At 56.2% G+C, this 21,184-nt stretch overlaps 1 protein-coding gene across 2 annotated transcripts in view; it reads right to left on the bottom strand.

The window, feature by feature from the left end:
• CDH22 (cadherin 22) overlaps positions 1–21,184 on the bottom strand; it is a 77,016-nt gene that overhangs the window by 16,208 nt on the left and 39,624 nt on the right. For both annotated transcript variants that reach the window (XM_068150148.1, XM_068150149.1), the window contains exons 4-8: positions 18,050–18,169; positions 10,510–10,677; positions 9,442–9,629; positions 8,440–8,693; positions 543–679 (exon numbers count right to left, since the gene is read on the bottom strand). In XM_068150148.1, coding sequence (XP_068006249.1) covers positions 543–679; positions 8,440–8,693; positions 9,442–9,629; positions 10,510–10,677; positions 18,050–18,169 — 867 coding nt within the window. The remainder of the gene's footprint in view (positions 1–542; positions 680–8,439; positions 8,694–9,441; positions 9,630–10,509; positions 10,678–18,049; positions 18,170–21,184) is intronic.

Below are 21,184 nucleotides of genomic sequence, written 5' to 3'. Positions count from 1 at the left end.
CACCTGTTTTAGGTGATAACCTTTAAATTTGGGGTTCCCCTTCCCCCCCAGATCTTGAACAGAAAGTAGTAAAATGTAAACAAATCACTCTTGGGTGTAACAAGGAAAATAAAGGTGATTCTAAACAAACCCACTGGAAGAGATAAAGGATTCAAAGTGGTTGTACCTAAACAATCTTCACTTCTCACTTCTTTGCTCTGGGAGAGACATTGCCTTGCTTCTGCTTGACCTTGGCTGCATTGTTCTGGTATTAACTTCTCTGCTTCTCTCTCTTCTCCCTGTTGTACAGGGAGGTAAGGGGGGTGGGCAGAGGGGCAGAATCTAGTAGCTTTGACCAGGATGGGGTCCTTGTGCTGTTTATCAACTGTAAATGGCTGTAAGTGTTGTACATCCTGGACATTTTGCACACACTCACTGCACTCCCTTGTAGATTGGAGTTCTGCTTCTAAATACAGCTTGCATTTGCTTCCAGCTGGGCTGGGCTGGCAAATTCAACTTGGAGGGGGGCAGGGAGGGATTTTCAAGCCACCACACCACCTCACCTGCTTCCATGGCCAGGACAGTGATGTTGTGCCACCCTGCAGTCTCCCTGTCCAGGACCTTTCCTGTCACGATGGCACCGGTGTTGGCATCGATGTCAAAGATCCTCTCCGCGTCGGTGCTGCGGTCGATGGCGTACCTGAGAGCAGGCAAAAGGGAAAGCTGTCAGCTGCAGGTGCCAAGCCCAAGCTGGCCATCAGCCCCAGGAACTGTCCCTGTGTCACCATTCTTCTTCCTCTGCTGCAGCACGGGACACAAAGGCCCAACCTCTGCCAGGTACGAGAGCAGAGCTCAAGGAAAATGGAAGTGCGGCTTTCAGTGCAAAAAGTAGAACAGCACTCAGGCAAGGGGAAAAGCCTGCTCTGATGGGAACCTGATGCTCAAGATAGGGGGATACAGAAATCACAGGCTGTAACTCCCTAGTGACTCTGGGAAGCTTCTGAGCTCTAGGTTGAGGACAGTCACCACCCCAGAGCAATGCAGAGCATTCCTGCTCAAGGAGCTCACCTCACTAACCACCCTCCCTCCTGATGCTGCCATGGAACCCACCCAAGAGAGACCTGGAAGGCTGTGAACCAGACCTGCAGACAGCCTGAACTACAGCAAGGTCTCCTCTGAGTCCAGAATGACCCTGGGCAACTGCAGCAAGGGCCCTGGAAGCGGAGAGGTGTGGAGCAGCCAGGATCCTCACAATCAGCACAGCACAGCATTCCCAGCAGCCCTGAGATCTGCCCTGGTTTTGCCTTCCCAGTTTCACAGGAGAAAGCTCAGCAGCTCCTGCAGCTCTGACTGGCTCCAGCTGCTCAGCAGAGACCCTTCACACAAAGCTTTCATTCTTCTCCATCAGATGCTTCAGCACTGCTCCAAACACTCCCTCCCTGGATGCCCCATCCACAAGTCCACCCACTCCCTGTGCCAGCTCTGGAGGCCACGACTCCCACCTCTTCCTAAAAGAGGAGGCAGACACTCAGGCTCAGCCCCATGCCTTAGCCATGCCACCAGGAGCCCACACAGTCAGTCCCAGGGGCATGCCCTGCATTTCCAGCCGTTGCCCATGTCACACAGGGAGCAAAGCAATCTAACACCAAATCAAGCCATAATTAGATGTGTGCCCCGTGGGGATGGGACTGGAAGGGAAGCCCAGGCCAGCTGAAGCAATAGGTTAGGAATCCTGGAGGTCTCCAAATCACAAACAACCCAGCATGATGTTACTGCCACAGCAGCTTTCACACGCAGCACATCCCCAAGTGATCCACGGAATGAAATATTACAAGGCAGCAAAGAGTACAAAGGATCAATTACCAAAGGGATGGCTGTGAATAAATTAAAAGCCCTCAGTCACATGTCCAGCAACAGAAGGAAGACAAATGTAGGGACAAAGCAGGCTGGAGAGCTGAGGAGACAGGACAGAAAGGGCAACTGGCCATTGGAATGTGCTGCCCAGGGGGGTGGTGGAGTCACTGTCCCTGGGGGTGTTCAAAAAGGATTGGATGTGGCACTTGGAGCCATGGTTTAGTTCTCAGGAGGTGTTGGGTCTTAGGTAATAGGTTGGACTTGGTCTCTGAGGTCTTTTTCAACCTGGTTGATTCTGTGACAGTGCTGAGAGGCCACATCAGCCAGAAGCAGAGCAGTGCAGGCTGCTGGCTGGGAGCACACTCAGTACGGTGGAGTAGCTCCATATGCTGCAGGGCTCCTTCCCTGACTGCTCCTGTCTCACCTGGCACAGACCAGCTGTGGTGTGCAGGTCCACCACCCACAAGGCTCACACCTGGGGAACAGCAGCTTGCCTTCTGCATGCCAGGGCTCTACAGAGGCATGGGTGGCCTCCTGCCTTTGTGTCCCATGCTCTGAGGGGAACCAGCTGCAAATGAGAGTCCTCCCTGAGGGTACCTCTCCTCACAGCTGGGCAGCTCTGGCTCTAGTGAAGGCACAAACAAAGGCACTTCTGTGCTGTTTAAAGCATTAGACAGTACCAGGTTATGTTCTCTAGCTCTCTCCCTTTCAGACAGACAGGGTGGTGAGAGATAAAACACACCAGCATGCACTTGGAATGAAGGCAAAATGTTCCAAACCCCTCTACACTGCACCTGCACACTTGCACAGTGCAGCATGTTCTGCACCTGCAGGGCTGGCTTCCTGCCCCCTCCCTGCATCCACAGGTGATGGGCATCTGCCACACAAAGCCAGGTACAAGCCTAGGCACCTCTGAACCAGCTGCCAGGGACTTCCAGCCATCCTGGCATTTTCTGCCCAACTCCCAGCTGGAAACAGCCTCTCCAGGCACACAGCCAGCTCCAGGAGGGACAATGACACTCTCTTGGCACACACTGCAGCCTCTCATCCACTCTGTGCTCACTCACTGCAAAGGGAAGGCAGAGGGCTGGCTGTGCTGACTTGGACACATCAGTCCAAGGTAATGCTAGAAGGAAGAACAGAAACTGGGCTAAGATCTCTCTTCAGGAGCATAATTGCTGCATTTGCATAACTGATTCCACTGTTCTGCCACACCACCTGGCCTTCAACACATCCTGTTCTTCCCTTCCACTTTTTGCCAGGGCTGGAGTTCAGGATGGTGCTTTGCTCTCCACAAGCCTTCCCTGCTTCTCAGGTAAGAACATCCCTGGTTTGCTCACACTGGTGTCACTGCTGCATAAACAGAGATGTCTGCAAGAAGGAGCTGTGCAGAAAGCCCAGTTCGAGGTGGGAGACATCCCTGAGCCTGGAAACATCTGACACTGGCTGCCTGCATGGCCAGAGGGCAGGAGGGGCAGTGCTCTGTGTCATGCTACTGGCAACCTTTTGTGCTTCTAATTGTTTTGCTGCTAAAACCATCTTCTCTCACTTCCAAATTGTCTGCTGATGACTGACTGCCCATGGCAGGGCAAAACCAAACCAGAAATCTGGTCCCTTTGTCACCACCACTCCAGAGAACTGCCACCTTCTCCACACTGTGCCAGGGGAAGGGGACAGAGCTCTGAGTGCTGCCTGCCCTTGCCACAAAAGCAGGACTGAGCCTGCTTCTGGGTGCTGGGACTCTGCAGTTGGCCAGGCCACACTCTCCCTCTGCACAAAGTGCTGTGGAGGCCCTGGAGCACCAGGCTGGCAATGGATCTGAGGACAGAGGGAGCACAGGGATGTCCTTCCTTGCCTTCAAAGCCACGACCCACTCAGAGCTCTGATCAACCTGCTCTACACAACACTTATCTCCCCTTCCAAGAGCTTATAGCTATCCCTGTGCCACAGCAGCCAGAACCAGCAGCTCTCTGCTGTGCTCAGGCATTTTGTGCAGTATGACCTTTCCCAGCTATGGTCCATCACAAGCCTCTCCACCTCTAGCAGCCCAGCCCTGGTGAGATCGCACCTAGAATACTGTGTCCAGTTTTGGGCTTCAAGAGAGACAGAGAACTGCTGGAGAGAATCCAATGGAGAGCAACTCCCCTCTGAAGAGAGCCTGAGAGCCCTGGGGCTGTTTAGTCTGGAGAAGACTGAGAGGGGATCTGATCAATGCCTATAAACATCTGAGGGGTGGGTGTCAAGGGAGGAGGCCAATCTCTCTTTGGTGTTGCACAGTGATAAGAAACAACTGGCTCAAGCTTGAACATAGAAGATTTCACCTCAACATGAGGAGAAACTTCTTTCCAGTGAGGGTGATGGAGCACTGGAACAGGCTGCCCAGACAGGTTGTGGGATCTCCTTCTCTGGAGACTTTCAGGATAGGATAGGATAGGATAGGATAGGATGGAAAAAACCTTTGAGATCATCAAGGCCAATCTATCACCCAACACCATCTGATCAACTAAACCATGGCACCAAGTGCCTCATCCTGTCTCCTCTTGACCACCTCCAGGGACAGTGACTCCACCACCTCCCTGGAAGCATTTCTGTGCAGACTGCCCTGGCTGCTCCTGCTTTGGCAGGAGGGTTGGCCCTGATGATCTCTGGAGGTCCCTTCCAAGCTCTAATGTTCTGTGATACTCGGCCATCCCACGGAGTCAGGCAGTGCTTCTCACCTGGGGAGAAGCAACAGCGAATCCCTGGGTGCTCCAGGGACTGGCTGTGTGCTCAGTTCCCCCTACAGCTGGCTGGTGCCTGCTCTCTGAACTGCAGTCCCCAGCTCTGCTTGGCATGCAGACCTTGTCAGCCCTTCCCCTCTCCCCCTGCCGGCAGTGCCTGTTGGTTTGGGTGTTACAAGCGACTGTTTAATTTCGACAGCTTTCTGGGTGCTCAGCTTTCTCGTGAGTGCGTTTCTCAAGTAGTTCTGTTTCCCTTCACCCTCCCCTGAAAGCGAGGAGGAGCACATTTTCTGCCATGTGTTTTGTTAACAGGGAGCTTTTCAACCACTGTGTGAAAGGGTTTGTGTTGTGTTTGGGTTTTCCCCCCCCTCTCCTTTCCTCTCTTTTGTGTGGAAGCAGGTTGTGGCTCTTGCTGTGCTGTTGGAGTCTGTAAATGCCCGTGTCCAACACGTGCCCGTGGAGTTGGTGAGTGCCAAACAGGAATATCTCTGAGAACCTTAAATCCCAAGCACTGTCTTCCCACAGCAGATAAAGCCTAGGATGCACACAAGCAGAGCACAGGCTCCCACTGCAGAGAGAAAAACAAAAGGCTCCCATACAAACAGCCTCACACACACAGACAGTCTATCACTGTACTACCTCACACAATGGCTCAGCTGAGAAAAATCACACTGCACCCAGGAAATGAACAGCTGAAGCCAAAAAGCCAACTGGAAACCAAATTCTTTCTGGGGATAAAAAAGAATAAGAGTGGTTCCAGGCTTTGTTCAGCAGCAAACAAGGATGGAATGAAATAAAAAGCTCTGGGCCTTTGGAAAGGCTTTTCCTGCCTGTACAGGTGGGTTTGTCTGCTCCCCCTGAGGGCACAGGCAGCCCCTCAGCGTCACTATGGAGGGAGTCTGTCCCCCTAAGCAGCCACAGCAGGGGCTGCTCCCTGGCCACCCCAAGTGCCAGCTTTCCTCCCACCTGGGCAAACCCTGCCAGGGGCTCTACAGCCACGCACAGCCAGGAGAGGGGCAGTGAGCCATGCCTCAGGGATGCCTGATGAGGAGTGGGCAGTCAGCCCCCCACAACCCTCACACCTTATAACAGGTCACTCTGTGGGACCCAGCCTGGCTCATCTGGAAGGGATTCATTCTCACCCCAAGCGACCACATCCACGTGGGATGAGCAAGTGAAGCACAGGAGGGCAGGGGAGTGCCAGGCTGAAAGGTGCCTCCAGTGCTTCAGGCTGGATGGTGCAGCCTTCTGTGTGCTGGCCTGGGGTTGGAAACAAAGAGCCAAGGGCACCTCCTTTCCCATTTGGCTAAAAATACTTCCAAACCTTGTTATTGGCAGCCCGGTGTCAGCAGGACCTGGAAACGCTGACAGAACTGAATTCTGCTCTGCTGTCTCTGGCAATCCTTGTTCCCTCCTGCCTCAAGGGGAGAATGTATCTCATCACAACAGAAGGTTGTGGCTCTCCCCCACTCACAGGGCACAGCCAGCACACAGAGCAGAGTCCAGGAGGCAGCAGCCACTGCAGCAGCACAGCCACATCTTCGCTTCCACCTCCAGCAGACAAGGATCAGTAAGTTAAAGGGATCCACTGAACTGCTGCAGCTTGAAAGGGTTCACATCAACTTCAAGGAGCTGAGGATCAAATGCTGGTTGTGCTGTCAAGCCCAGTTGCTCTCTAATGTATCAAAGGTGAAGTATAAGTGCTGGCTTCTTGTGGCTGCATTTTGGAGCAGTGCACTTGAGATGCAAGGCGACTTACTGCCGGCTCCTGCTGACGGGCGAGTGTCACATCCTGGCAGGGTGCTGCAGCAGGCTTGGATTAATGTTTGTGCACCACTTTGAAGCTGTGAGCAGCCTTCGTGGCAGAGTATTTTATTAAATTACCTGGCTAGCCAGAGGACAGGCAAGCAGGAGAAATCCAGCAGCACCTTCCACACTGGTGTGACCAATACGACCTTAGCCTCCACTTGGTACGTGCTGTGATGGCCAGGAAGAGTCTGGGCAAGCACCAAAGGGGCATCAGATAGGGACTGAGCTGCCACTGCTCACAGCAGCAGGCTCTGCTAGAACAGAGGGGACTGGAGAGGTGGATGGGTAGAGACCAAATGCCACAGGGGAGCACGAGGGACACAGGATGAGCTCTCTGCCCAGGGGTAGCTGGAGGGAGGACACGGATTTGAATGCATCAAGCCTGATAAGGGAGAGCTCACTGCAATTCCCAAGCTGCAGCAGGGAGCTCTCTTGGCTGGGCCCTCGTGCCTGAGCATGAGGCATTGCCTTGTCTGGCACTAAGCTTGCTGGAAGAGAGACACTTGCACAGCAAAGGTTGGGCTCTAACCCTCTTGCTCCTGCAGAGCACTTGAATCTGCTTCTCTCTGCTCCAAGTCCCTCCTGCACAGCAGTAGAAAGCCTGACTCCACGGCTAGCTTTTGTTCTGTCTGCAAACAATGCAACAGGCTCCAGAGGGAAGCAGCTCAAAGAACAAGAGGAAAAAAAAGGAGGATGAGAATAGTTCTGTCCCCAAGGCACCTTTCCTACAATTACAGATCAGAAAATCAAATCTGTGTTCCGTAGCACTGCTAGGAACAGCGGAGTGCCAAAGCAACCACACCACGTGTCCAGAGCCTGCACGCGTCCCAGCAGCTCCAGCCAGCAGCCACGTGCTTAGGGCAGGCCACAAAGAGAAACTGGACACAGCCTAAATGGAGAGGGCAGCCCCAGGACAAGGTGAGCAGAGGCACTTTGAGAGCAGTGCCCAAAAGACAGCACTGAAGAGTCCGAACGGCGCAAGGCTCCGGTAGGGAGCTCCTGGCGTGCCAAGGCTGATTCCATTCACATTCACCCCAAAGACAACCTTCAGTATCCAGCCTTGTGACACGACACTCCCTGCTGGCTGCCAGGCATCTGCACTTGGCAGCTTTCCACGTGTAAAATGCTCTCTGAGCTTCCTAAACGTCTCAATCTTCATCTCTGTGAAGATCAGGAGGTAGCCCTTCCTCCACCTTGAACCAGAGCCCGTCCCACGATGGGTGCACAGCACTGGAGCTCAGCACCCCGAGCAGCCACCCCGGGACGTCACCAAACGTGATTGGCCACATCCTCCTCCATCCACATCCCAGTCCCTGCTGTGCCCCAGTTTGAAGCTGCCTGGGCTGGGCTGGCTGCCTGCAGGGCTCTGGGAGGCAAAGGCAGCGCCGCTGCCTGCAGCCCTGCCGTCACCTGGCACCAGAACACACATTTCAAGGAAATTTTCCACACATGGAGGATTTTTCTGCACAGCAGCTTTCCAGCTCAACTGCTCCCCACTCCAGCCAGTTGGCAGAGCCAGAAGCCTGCTTTGTTGCCTTAGGTAATAACAATTTAACAAGGTAACAATCTCTTTAGCCACAAATTAATTGGAAATGGGAAATGTCCTGTGCAGATAAGCTGCTAGGCCTGGATTAAGTCCCCTGCCCAAATAGAAACTGCTCTGATCTTTGATCCCCGTGCACGCACAGAGCCAAGCTGTGGCTCTGCAGCCCCAAGCCTCACCTCAGCTCTCACCCTTCATTGCTGCCCTCCTGTAGTGCTGGTAGCTCACCTGGTCTGTGTCAGGCGCTGCTGCAGATGCCTCGCTGGCAGCAGCAAGGACATGCAAGCATCACCCTGCTGCTGCCCTGCCAGGAACCCACGGCCTGCCATGATGTCCCTGTCACCTGTGTGAGATGCCTGTGCTGTGCAGAGGCTGCCACTCACCCCCCGGGCACCTGTTCCACAGGACACCACCTTCATCACCTCTACCTTCACTGCTCCTCCTCCTCTGCCCCATCTCCCCTCTGCCCCAGCCGCGAGCCCCCCAGCCACGCACGCGCCTCGCCCGCGGCTGGAAGCAAGAGCTGAGCTTCACCGGACAGGATGGTTTGCTGTGTCTGGGTCCAGGGCTGTGACCACCCCCACGACAGAGCCAACGTGGGCGTCCTCCTGGACCTCCATCAGGTTGGAGGGGGGTCGGAACTCGGGGGGCTCGTCGACGTCCAGCACCGAGACTCGCACAATGGTCTGGTCCCGGAAGGTGCCCAGGTCCACAAACCGTGGGTCCACGAACTTGTTGAGGGCCTCCACCACCACAGTGTGCACTTTCTTTGACTCATAGTCGAGAGGCTGGGACAAGAGGAGAAGGTTAATCATACCCAGCCCCGGGAGTCCCTTGCTGCCCCTTCCTTCCCTGGCAACCTCAGAGACACCACAGCCACCTGCTCCTCCCCCATAGCGCCTCCGCGGGGGGCTGGGAGCTCTGCTCTGCCCTCCCATCGGCAACACCCGCACCAAGGAGGGCAGGAGTAAGAAGCAGCCTCCAGCCCAGGCTCTCTAGGGCCCCCAGTTGGGTGTCCAGGGTGTGGGCAGGCAGGACTCGGTGGGAAGGCAGCATGCTGTGTGCTAGAGTGAGCAGGCTCTGAGCATTCATCACCCTCTGCTCTCACTGCTCCAGAGGAGGAGAGCTGAACGCAGCAGCCTCGGGGAGCCATCACTCTTTCCTGCCTGCATCAAGTGTTTGCTTGATTGTTTTTGCCACCAAAAGCAGATTCTGTCAAAGTGCTGCTGGTCAGGTAAGGAATTAGGTGAGCATATTTCTTCCCTAACAGGTGCCATCAATAATGGCTGTAAGCACTCCTCTCCACAGCCCTCAGTAGAGTGCTGCTGCTCCTGCTCCTTCTCAACCTTTCCCCTCTCTGTTTTGCCACCCAGGCAGCAGAGGCAGGCCTGCACCTGCAGCAGGCACAGCAATGCAACTGCTGCTGCTGGAGCAGTGCTCAGAGCAGTGCTGATTTCAGCTGGAATGCAGCAGCAGAAGTCCCCACATGGAAGGGCCCTCGGAGGGATGTGCCCTGCCTGTCCTGCCATCTCTCACCTTCTGTACCATGATGACAGCCTCTTGGGTGTCGCTGTCCGTGGTGACCCTGAACATCTCCATCCCCTCCTCATCCTTGACCTGGTAGGTCATGTCTGTGTTCTCCCCCACGTCAGAGTCCTCTGCCTTCACTCTCCCGATGGCAGTGCCCACGGGGGCGGTTTCCACGACGCTGAACTGATACATCTCTGCAGGAGGAAAAGGTGCCAGGGTCAGGGCTTCTGCCTTTGAAACCCCTCCACTCTTGCACAGCCTTCACAGATCTCACTGGGGACAGCCTCAGACTGTGAGGGCTGCCCTAACCCTGCCATTGTCCATGGTCCAGAATGCAGCAATGTTTCATGGTGCCAGGGGACTCAAAGGCTGATTTCTGCTTGGCTGCTGCCCTGCTGTCAGTGTTCTCAGACCCTTTGCAGACTTCACCATTTCCAGTTTCTAGGAGATGCAGATGAAGAGCTGAGCCTCCTGCAGCTTCAGCTCCTTTTCTGCTCTGCCAGCCCCTGCAGCTGGTCTCTGCACTGCAGCAATGGCACTGCCCCTCTCTTCAGGAGGAGTCACCCCCTCCCCATGCCTGAGGAGGGTCCCAGACCAGACACAACAGGAGCCACAGGTCACTAGCAGTGACTTGGAGAACAGAGCTTTGGTCTCTGAGCTGGGCAGTGTCACCATGCCTCACACTGGGGTGGTAACAGGCTCTGTGCAGCAGCCAGGAGGTACCAGCAGCCTAAGCCCCTAGGAGACAGCAGCAGGACAAGGCTGCTCCCCCCCCAGCACTGCTCAGAGAGGGCTCAGGAAAGCTCCACCCCTGCAATCTCCCTGGGCTGGCACCCGGAGCACCGAGCAGCCAAGGCAGCTGCTGCTGTCATGCTGCCAGGCAGGGATGCATCCACACCCAGGCAAGGAGCTGTGTGTTGTAGTATCTTGGTGCTGCCAGCCTGCAGGTGGCACGAGCAGCTGGGCAGACGTGTGCCAGGCTGTGCTGAGGGCTGAGCATCGCTCCCACCACCCGCGAGGGGCCAGGGCCAGGCCCAAAGGGCAGTGCTCGCCCTCCCTGCTGCCATGACTCACTCTGAGGGAAGCGTGGGGGGTTGTCATTGACGTCAGTGACCACGATGGTGACAGTGGTGGAGCCAGAGAGGCCACCCAGCTGCCCTGCCATGTCCGTGGCACGGATCACCACCTCGTACCGGTCCTGCGTCTCGCGGTCCAGGTCAGCCACGGCCGTCCGGATCACACCTGGGAACGAGGAGCACAGGCAGGTCTCAGAGATCTGCAGGGGCAAATGAGCTGAGGCTGGGAGCAGCTGCTGGAGGTTTGCTCCTCCAAGCCCTGGCTCTGTACAGGACCAGCTAAGAGCTCCCAGACTGTCTGCATGTGGCAGATGCTCCAGAACCTCACCGACCCTCATGGCCCATCCCTGAGCTCACCCCAGCATGGCCATGTCCCTCATAGCTGGCAGCCCAGAGCCAGACAGCACTCAGATCATCTCACCAGTGCTGAGCAGAAGGGACAGGTCACCTCCTTCAGCTCTTCTTAACCCAGCCCAAGGTGCTGTTGGCTGCCCTTGCCATAGGAGCACGCTGCTGGCACCAACCAGCATCTGCTGGGTCCCAGCGTGAGGGGGAGAGAAGCCCTTTGCAGTTGACCAAGGGTTGCAAAGGGAACCACCTGAAGTGAACCAGCCCAGAAGGTGGCCCTGAAAACACCCTTGAAGCCCAGGAATGGCCACAAGCCCAGCATGGTCCTGGCAAGTCTCTGCAGCTGATTGTGCTGTGCCTGGAAGGTCCCAGACTGCTGCTCCCACAGAGGGCTGCCAGCAGCTCTCACAGGGTTAAACTCCAGCTCTCTTCTTCTCTCCAGGGAGGCCAGGGGCCGGGTGAAGGGTTGGTGGGGGCCAGAGGCACAGGAGTGAAAGCTCTCATGCAGGGGCTGCACTGGGGCCAGCCTGAAGGTTTTCAGAGAATGGCTCTGAAACATCCCAGGCTGAGTCACGAAACCCCTTCGGCACAGATCTGCGGCAGCCCCACTTATCCTTATCTGCTTGGGCAGCAGCCTGGCTGGCCACAGCATTCCTGCAGAGCATAGCTGCTCCAGCCCGAGCTCCATTTCACAGCTGCCTGGAGGGCCCTCCTGTCCCATCAGGAACAGGAGGAGGGACAATGTATCTCCACAAGCTCCCTCATTTTCAAGCATCCCTGTAAGTTAAGGAGCCCAGAGGTGATGCACATGGCTCCGTGGCAGGGCCTGGGCACCTGGACACCACGAAGCTCTACAGGATCTCTGTGCATTTGTCAAATGAAGCCTCTGAAGAACAAGTGTTTACAGGTCTCCAGTAGCCAGCTGGGCTTGGTGGGAACGGCCAGGAGTGCAAAACACAGGAATGCAAGGCAAAAGACAGAGCAGTAAACCCCAGAGCATGCTGACAGCAGAAGCAAGGACTCCCCCCACAGCAGGGTTTCATTCACATGGAAACAGAGAAGAAAGAAATGACTCTGCCCTGAGGTGGCACCAGGGGCACAGAGGAGAGCAAACAGGGATACAAGGACACACTCCTGATGCCACCATGCCAGCAACACCCCAGGACAGTTAAGACTCGGCTCCAAATCCCCTCCAGCTCAGTTTAACATTCCCACAGACTCAGACATGATGTTTTTGTAATTGCTTTCTCTTCCAGGCTTTTCTGTTAGCTATTAACTGGCTTTACCTCCTCCTCCTCCTCCTGTGAGCTGCCAAATCCAGCTTTCTTTTGTCTTCCCACTCATCCTGGCTGTGTGGTGGGGGTCCCTAGAGAGGGGGGCCTGACCTAGAGGGAACAAGGAGCTCCCCCCTCACCAAACTGACAGCAGAGAACCATCCAGTTGCTCCCAGCAGCTTGCAAGACATTTGCAGGCATGGAAGAAAGCAAGCAGCACAGAGCACCACAGCCATCCAGGCACCTGGCTCCAGGCAGATGATTCTGGGAAGCCTTCAGCACAAGCTGAGTGCGGGGAGGGGCGAGCTGGGAACCAGCAAGCTGTGAGGAGACAAGATGTGGCTTCAGGGACACGGCCCAGTGCTTCCAGGCATCTGCCCTCCACAGCCAGCAGGTTGCCAGAGTTTCCCTGTTCTGTGTCTGCCAGGACCTGGTGCATCTCCTGACAAAGGCTGTGGGTGGACAGCTCATGCCAAGGAGTGGCTGGTGCTGTGGCCCAAAGGCAGTCAGAAATGCCACTGAGCTGGAAGGATGAAATCCTCCCCACTTACACCTTTGCATGACATTATGAGTTCAGCAGGAGCTGGCAAGGCTGTTCTGCAGGCTCTGAAGACATTTATCCCTCCTTGTTTTCTGAAGCTAGCAATTATGCCAACAGTTACCCCTGTTAGGATTTGTTACAAAGGCATAACAACTGTCTCAGATCCCTGCAGCACCCCAGGCCTCATGGGCAGCCATAACTGCACCCAGCTTCCCTTGCCCCTCTGCCATCTCAGTGCTTCAGTTTCCTGGGCTTCCACTGCCTTCAGCCCCAACGTCTGGAGAGGAGACTCTGCCTCACCCACCAGCTCTGCAGCACTTCCAGCATCACTTGGGTAACTCTCAGCCCTCCTGTCCCTCGATTGCCAGGGGCCACGCTCCTGGTGGGTGTGCAGCTGAGATGTAGCATGGAGCACTGCAGAGTTTCTGCTGGGGAGCATCCCAGCCCCTGCAGGGAAGGCAGGGTGGGGGCCAGGGTCTGCACCAGCTGCCTTGCTCATCCTGGGTCTGCTCAGAGGAAGCCATTTGGCCAGGAGCCCCACCCCCACCTCATCCGAGGGGGCCAGAAGGGGGTGACCAAGGTGCCTCCAGGCACACGTCCCAGGAGAGCTGGAACCTCCCACGGGAGAGCAGACCTGGCCCTGCACAGCACCCAGGGCTGCTCTGGGCTGGCCTCAGCTGGTCGTGCAGATGGCCCTCTCCTGCCACTCCACTGTGAATACCAACTGTTATTTCTGGGCATGCAGTAGCTCAGTGAAGTTTAAGCAATTCTGTTAATTAACAGGGTCTGAAGCGTTTTATAATGAAAATGATTCATGTCAGCACAATAGTGATGAATTGGGATGAGAGGGAAGAAGCTCCTGCATTCACTGAGGCAGTAATGACTCCACTGAGCTGCTTGCAGTGATATAGCTCACAATACACCAGGCAGGATGGGGAGGGAGTGCTCAGGCGCTTCCCAGAACACCTCCAAGGTCACTCATCCCAGCAAGGAGCAAGTCCAGGCCGCCCGGCACGTGCGGAGCAGGCAAATGGCCCCAGCTGGCTCTGCTGCTTCCAAAGGCATGAGGCAGGCAAAGCCCTGCCTGGGGCAGGTGTGCAGGCTGAGCACAAGCCACCTCCTGCCAAGATGCTGCTGTTTCTCCAGCATGGATCAGTGAGGTCTGGTGCAGGTGAGCTGCCCCATGCCCTGGGAGCCCCAGTAGGACAGTCACTGAGCAAGCTACTCCCCCTGGATCTGATGGGCTGCTCCAGGCTGCTCCCACAAGTGTCAGGCTGGTTTTGTCTGTCAGGCTGAGGCACCACTGCCCATTTGCCTAGAGGCCTTGGAAAAACCAGGGTCTCCAAACATACCCCAACACCAATTCCTTGCACATGCCACTACAATTGTTGCCTTAAACACCCACCAGCAGCAAACTTGCATGGTTCCATCTCCTCGAGCCAGGACAGCCTCTGGTCCCAAACCCTGAGCCCCAGAGGCTCTGCAAGAGCAGCAGCACCCTGGTAGCAGACCCTGTTCTCAGGATGCAGAGACAGAGGAGGCAGAGACCTCCAGTGCTGTGTAGAACATGAGAGAGTCCTTGCTGTCATCTCCTCCTTTCCCAGGCAGGACAACTGCCAAACTTTATCCTTCCCAGACACTGCTAACCAGCAAGAACCACCTTCAGCTCAGGCTCATCTCCCCAGCTCTTGTCAGCATCTGTTAGAGCTGAATGATACACACACACAGCACACCTGCTGGTACCAGGCACATGGAGCTTTCCAGCATGAGCCTGATGAATCAGTGGAATTACCAGGCAAAGGGACACTTAGAGCACCACATAAATGCCATCCAACCTGCTCAAACAGCAGACACTCTTTGGGTCATGAAAACAAAGCAGGACAAAGCACTCAGCAGGTAAGTGCCTTGCAGGAAGCCCATCACTACAGGCTCTGATAGCCACATCCTCAGAGACCCTCTAGACAAGGCACCTTCCAGCTGGAGTCAAGAGTGCTCCATGCCACAAAGCCCAAAGCCAGGAAGCTGTGCAGCAGTACCCATGGCTGTAGCCTCAGGAGGTCCCAAACCAGCTGAGGTTTGTGCACTAGGCTCTGGAAAGGGCTTGTGATCATTCAGCTCTGCTAACAAGAGCCATCCCCTTCAAGAGGTGTCACTTCCCTGCAGACTCCTCACCATGCTCAGAGTCCTCATGCCTGTGCACAGCTCTGGTGAACCAGCTGCTGGGATGGGGCAGAGCCCTCCATGAACCCAGGAGTGCACACAGCCACACTCCCCCCAGTACCTGTGAGCAGCATTTCTAACCAAGTGGCAAGAGCAGCAGAGGAGCAGCTTCTGCCTCCCACCACCAGCCCAACCCAACAGCTCTTCCAGAGCAGCAAGCTCCCAGCAGCTGCTCCCCCACTCTGCCCTTTCTACCCCAGGACTAGGGCTGTGGTCAGCTTCTAAGCAGGGCAAGGCTGGCAGGTAAGGATGGAATGACTGCACACAGATAACCACCACCTTCATCCCAGCAGGCCAATATTTCTTGTCCTGCCCTCCCTGGCACAGGTACCCCTAAGCTCCCTCCAACTGTCCCCACATTGGGAGACAAGCTCTAGAGCTCAGGAGCTGCTTTAAATCACCAGAAATGCCAGACTGCTTTTCAATCAGCCTCCTGAGTCGCTCATCTCCCTCCAAAAAGAGGTCTGAGACACTGTGGGAATCCAGGGCTCACTGGATGTGGCAGAGCATGGCACCCAGACAGCCTGGGTCTGCCTTTGGGAGGACCACCAAACCCAAAATCCCAGCTGAATACCACAGCCAGTAACACCTGAGAGCAGGAGACAGACAAAGCCACCTCCACACGGTCCACATCCTGTCCTCAGGTATGCAAACCACACTTGTACCTGCAGCACCCACGCTGTGAGGGACAGCGCACAGGGAGCTGCTTGGGAGGGCAGGGAGGGGAGAGAACCCCCAGGTTACGTGGGGTGCAGGGGAGCACAGCCACAGAGCGACCTGCAGAGGCAGAGGAGGAGGTCAAAACCAAAAAGGTGAAACAAATTGCTCCTCATTACCATAGATTATAAGAAATGTAACATGCCAGGGTTTTATGGCTCTTTTTATGGCCATTAATAACAATGGTGGCTCCCAGAGTTATGCTGCTGCTACGGATAATTAAGTCTTATGCTCAGGGCAGGAGCAGGGCCACCCAGAGCAATCAGAGCAGGAGTCCCAGGTGGAGCACTAAAAAACCTGTTCAAGAGCAGAGTGGGAGCAGGATGGGATTTGCTTGGGTGGATGTGCTGGCTCCTAGCCAGTACCAAAGGGAGAGGATGAAGCAAGGTCCCCTTGGCACCACCAGTCCTCACACACCTGTGTCCCCAGCAGGGCACAATGAAGCAAGGTCCCCTTGGCACCACCAGTCCTCACACACCTGTGTCCCCAGCAGTGCACAATGAAACAAGGTCCCCTTGGCACCACCAGTCCTCACACACCTCTGTCCCCAGCAGTGCACAATGAAGCAAGGTCCCCTTGGCACCACCAGTCCTGCACACCTCTGTCCTCAGCAGCAAGTCCACGTGGGCTGGCACTGACACAGGGCACAGGGCCCACGCTGGGCACAAGGACACAGTGGGGCAGGACAGACTGACCTGCATCTAAAGTGGCTGAAGGGCAGAGCTGCACACTCCTGGAGCCCAGGTGAGGCAGCTGCCAAGAGCTGTTCACAGATCAGACATCATCACCAGAGTCAGCACCAGGGCCAGTGACAGCTATTCTGGAAGGTGACATGCTCGGGGGGGGGGCGAGGAGCCGAGGACTCTTTGCAGGCTGTCAGCAGTTTGCTTTTATCATGAGCAAGCAGAACAGTAAATCATCCCCTTCCCCCCACCCCTACCCCTGCCCCAGTGTCTGAGGCAGCCAGCCTGAGAATTAAGACACCAAAAGGCAAGGAATCCAGGATTTGGATTCCCAGAGTGACATTAATTCTCACCACAGTCCCACAGGGCATATCTTACTTTATGCCTTAATACAGAGCATTAGTGCTGTTGTGGGAGGCTGAGCCTCTGCACGTCCTGGCTTGTGCGTTTTGCTTCCCAGCGCTCCCTCTCCGCTCGAGCAGCCAGGCTGCTGCTCCCACAGAGCTGCCTCGGATCAACAGCACCTCGCATGCACCCGAGCTCTCAGTGTTCCTGCCCCCAGGAGAACAAAGCAAACCTGGGAGAGCAGCAAGCCCAGGTGCAGCAGCTTCTGGGCCAGGAGTGGTGGCAGCCCCAAGCTGCTGCTTGCACACCCTCCCCACGGCTCCAGCCTCTGTCTGGACACCAGCATTTGCCACCACATCCCCTGCTCGCAGGAGCTACTGAGCCTGAGCTATCCCCCGAGGGCAGCCAGGGCTGGGCACACAGCTGGGGCTAGCAGCCCAGAGCGGTTTCCAGGAGGTGCAGTGGTTTCATGCAGAGGCTCAGACACCTTCCTTACGCTCTCCTTACACCAGAGCAGATTCCACTGCCTGACACGAAGCCAGCATCAACCAGCACCGACACGGGTCAGCCTGGCACGCCTGGCACTCCAGCCCCGCCGACGGTCACAGCCTGGGTCACTGTGGCTTTGTCACGCAGCTTTCCAGCAGGAGCTGCAGCTCCCCAGCCCGCTCATCCTTTGACAGTTTGTCATTAAACCTGGGTATTTTACTGCATGCTTTGTGCCTTAAATACCCCTGATTAGCATTTGAGTGTTCTCCCTCCTCGGAAAGCTTGCAAGGCTCCCATTAAGGGTAATGAGAGTCACACTCCTGGGAGGCAAGGAGAATATATACCCCCAACATCTCCTGGTTATGGGCTGCTCTAACCAGTATGCCAGAGCATCATCTGCTGGGGATTTATTACAGAGGCCTTTTACTACAGACTCCATTATAAGTTATTAAGGAAGGGAGCAGCTTCTACTGTTCTTTCATTAAATATTAATAGAACATTTATAAACCAATCCTTAATTTAATGTGTTACCTTTAATCACAGCCCTGGCAATGCAACAGTGCAGCCTGTGCAGCCCTGGAACCTTCCAAGCTGAGGTTTGAGGTGTCCTGTGCAGCGAGCACAGAGGGGCCCTGGTCAGTGCCAGCCGAAGCAGGACACGCTGGGCTGGCAGCTGCCAGGCTTGCTCCATGCTGCTGCCTGCCTGCAGTCGGGCAGCAGCCTGCAGGGCTGCCGAGCTTCCTCTCCACACCCAGCAACACGGCACAGCAGCCACGGCACAACATCAACAGCCAGCGTGGGGGCACAGACCTGCTGGCATCCAGCAGCACACCGAGCGGGCACCGGGCACAGGGCACACGGCGCCGGGCACACAGCAGCGGCTGCTCTCCCCGTGCCCCGGCCCCGCTGGGTGCTGCTCACCTGTTTTGCTGTCCACGGTGAAGTGCTGCTCCCCCTCCAGCACGCTGTAGACTACCCGGGCACTGCTCCCATAGGTGGGGTCGTCGGCGTCAGATGCCATCACCTGCATCACTGAGGTGCCTGCAGCGGGGACGAGAGGGAGAACAAAAAGTCATGGAGGAGGAGAGAGAAGCAACAGAAACCTCAGGGCCAGGGACTGGAGGAACATGAAAGCAGAGGCCAGCACTCATCACTTGCACATGGTGGTGAACAAGAGAACAGCTGGGGGCAAATGCAGCACTGCCTGCCCACAAAAGCCTGAGAGCCAGGACCCCAAATGCCCTTCTGTCCTGCAGAGCAGCAGGAGGGACAGGGCCTTGGGCTGTCTCGGGGCTGCTGTCTAGACTGGACACCTGCTCCAGATCACAGGGCTGAACAACTGAGGCCTTTTCTTCCAGCAGACCTCTGCTGGACCACCTGAGGAGGAGCTGGGGAGGAGACTTTATCACCGTTAGCTGCCCCTTTCCTGCCAGCGATGAGCAACCTGGTAACCTCCAGCCTGCAGAGGGACCTCCCTGCCAGGGCCTGGTCCACCCTGCAGCACCACATCTCTGCAGCAGACCTGCACAGGGGTGACAGCCATGGGAGAGGAGAAGCTTTCACTTGCCCAGAGCCAGACACAGCACCACATCCTCATGCTCCACACGTAGCAAGGCAGGAGGACTATAAATAGGATAAAAGTCCATCAAATGTCTGCAATTAAGTTATTGATTTTCAACAGTGCCTCATTAAACTGGGTGCTTCACTCCAACTGTCCCTGTGATGGCTTTAATTTGACATCATGTTCAATTTGACAAAAGCAGGACCCAGGACATGAGAATTGCAGCTGGGAGCAAAGGGGCTGAGATCTAGAGACAAGAGAGGGAGGAAGCAGGAGAAACCTGATCCTACCCACGGACACCTCTGAGGAAGGAGAGCTGCGAGGACCAGAGGCGCAGACAAATCAGAAGCAGCCTTTGTTCCCATGACACAGCAGGGAGAAATGGAGCTGGAGCCATCCAAATGGAGGACAAGGAGCTTCAGACCCTGGTGCCTTCCCTCCTCCCTTGTCAGGGGACTACAAGCCCACAGCTTGCAGGCAAGCCGGGCAGCCAGGATGCTTCTGCACCAGCCTGGCCGGGACTCAGGCAGGAGATGAGGCAGTGGAGATAGCGATGCTGCAGTGAGCAGCTGGCATGCACAGGCTCCCCCAGTCCAGTTCAATTCTCATCTGCTGGAAAGGTTGTTCCCTGAAGAAAATGAGCAGTTACCATGGTTGCTTTTCATTCTCCCAGGCTGCAGCTCTGCTGATAACAGAAGAATCCCCCTCATTGCTCTTCAGCAACAAGCTAGTTTGAGTCAACTTATTGATGCTTTGCTGTCCCCAGTGAAGTTGTGGTGCACCCCTGCCAGGCACAGCCACAGCAGCTCCCTGCCTTCCAAACAACTGCTTAAGAAACACAAGCCCTGCATTTCCCTGGAAGGGTCTGTCCCACCTCCTCCTGCCCCTGCTGCCCTCACACAGCTCTTCCTCCAGGACTGAGCTAAGGCAGACCACCCCCACGTCAGCACCTGCACTGCACAGCCCCTTGGGCACCCTGGGATGTTCCCTTGGGAAGCCTCTGATCAGAAAGCTGAGAAGGGATCAGATAAGGCAAGCTCACACACCGAGGTCTCCAAGCATCCCTCTCCAAGCTGCAGCAGGGAGGCTCTGTTAGATGCTCTTCCCAGCCTGGCAGCAAGCAGGCTGAAAGCCCACATCCAGTGCCACAGTGGCACCCACTCCTGCACCCATCAGCACCACAGGCAGAACATGCTGAGCCTGCACAGACATCCCACACTCCAAGAGCCACCTGCCCTTGCCCTGGCACCTCAGGGGTGAAGGGAGCCCATCAGAGTTATCTGCTTGCCTGCCCCTGTGTGCAGTACAACCTGTGTCAGGACTGCATGCAGGCAGAGCAGGTGTCCTCAGGACAACCCCACAACCCTCTGTGCCACCTCAGTGCTGGCATCCCACAGGTGCCAGCCCAGTGACCATTACACTGGGGCTAGCCACTGAAAGTTTGCAGCAGGCTCTGCATCTCATGCAGCTTCTCCCCAGATACATTCCCTTGGTGCCAGCACCCACCTGCTGCTCCATCCCCATCACACACAGCCACACTCGTGCTCACCTCAACATTGCAACACTGCATCAGTGCCCAGGCCCAGTGGGAAGGAGATCTGTGCCCACCCAGGGCTGGCTGCGGGAGGCAATGCAGCCCCTGGCTGCCGGCCATCCTCCAAGGGCCCTGCCTGGGCTGTCCCCACTCAGCATCCTGAGCCACCCTGGAGACCTGCCAGGGACATGAGCCAGCCCTTGACTCTGGCAGGCCATGGAGATTAACCCTGTCTGCTGTGCTGTGCCCAGCTGGCACTGGCAGCACCGAGAGGGGCTGCTGGCACCCAGCTCCCAACAGTGCCTGGTGATGCCATGGGAGCCATTTCCTGCTGCAGCCATGGGCACAGAGCAGCCCAGCACAGCTGCCCCCCACTGCAGCACAAGCTGCTCAAGGCTGCCCTGAGCTGCTCAGCCCCAACTGTCTTGGTCTGGATGGATAAGGCTCTGCAGAGCACCTCTGGAATACCATTGCAGACGTGTCCTGGCATCTGTCACCACCACCCCCACAGGACCTAGAGTCTCTGGGACAGGGTCAGTGATCCTGGGAGGTGCCATGTGAGGCTGATGGCCTCAGACCACTCAGTGTGTGCCACTCACTCCAGTGACATTTAGCCAAGCTCCAAACACATCCAAGAGCAAAGATGCCCTGCTCAGAATCCACAAGCAAGCTGGCAGGACCTGGCACTGCCCCAGAGACAGCAGCACAGCCAGGCTCCAGGCCTGCAAGAGGTAAACAGGCAACAGCAAAAGCCAAGACCTGATGAATCTGACAGCTCCTCCTCGCAGCAGTCTTCACCTCTTCACCTGCTGGAGGTCAGAGCCTCCAGCCACTCTCCAGACCAGCTCTGGGGCTGCCAGCTGCACCTCCAGCTCAGCCCGAGCTCAGAGAACAACTCCTCAGTCTTAGAGCACCTTCCCTGTGCAGACCTGGCTTGCTCCAGGACAGCACATGGTCATTT

This window comes from Melanerpes formicivorus, unplaced genomic scaffold (assembly GCF_026170545.1).
Source record: "Melanerpes formicivorus ecotype bairdi unplaced genomic scaffold, bMelFor1.0.p_v2 SCAF_19, whole genome shotgun sequence".
Classification (NCBI taxonomy): Eukaryota; Metazoa; Chordata; class Aves; order Piciformes; family Picidae; genus Melanerpes; species Melanerpes formicivorus.
Note: the sequence above shows the minus strand (reverse complement) of the source record. Positions and strands in the feature narration are given on the sequence as shown.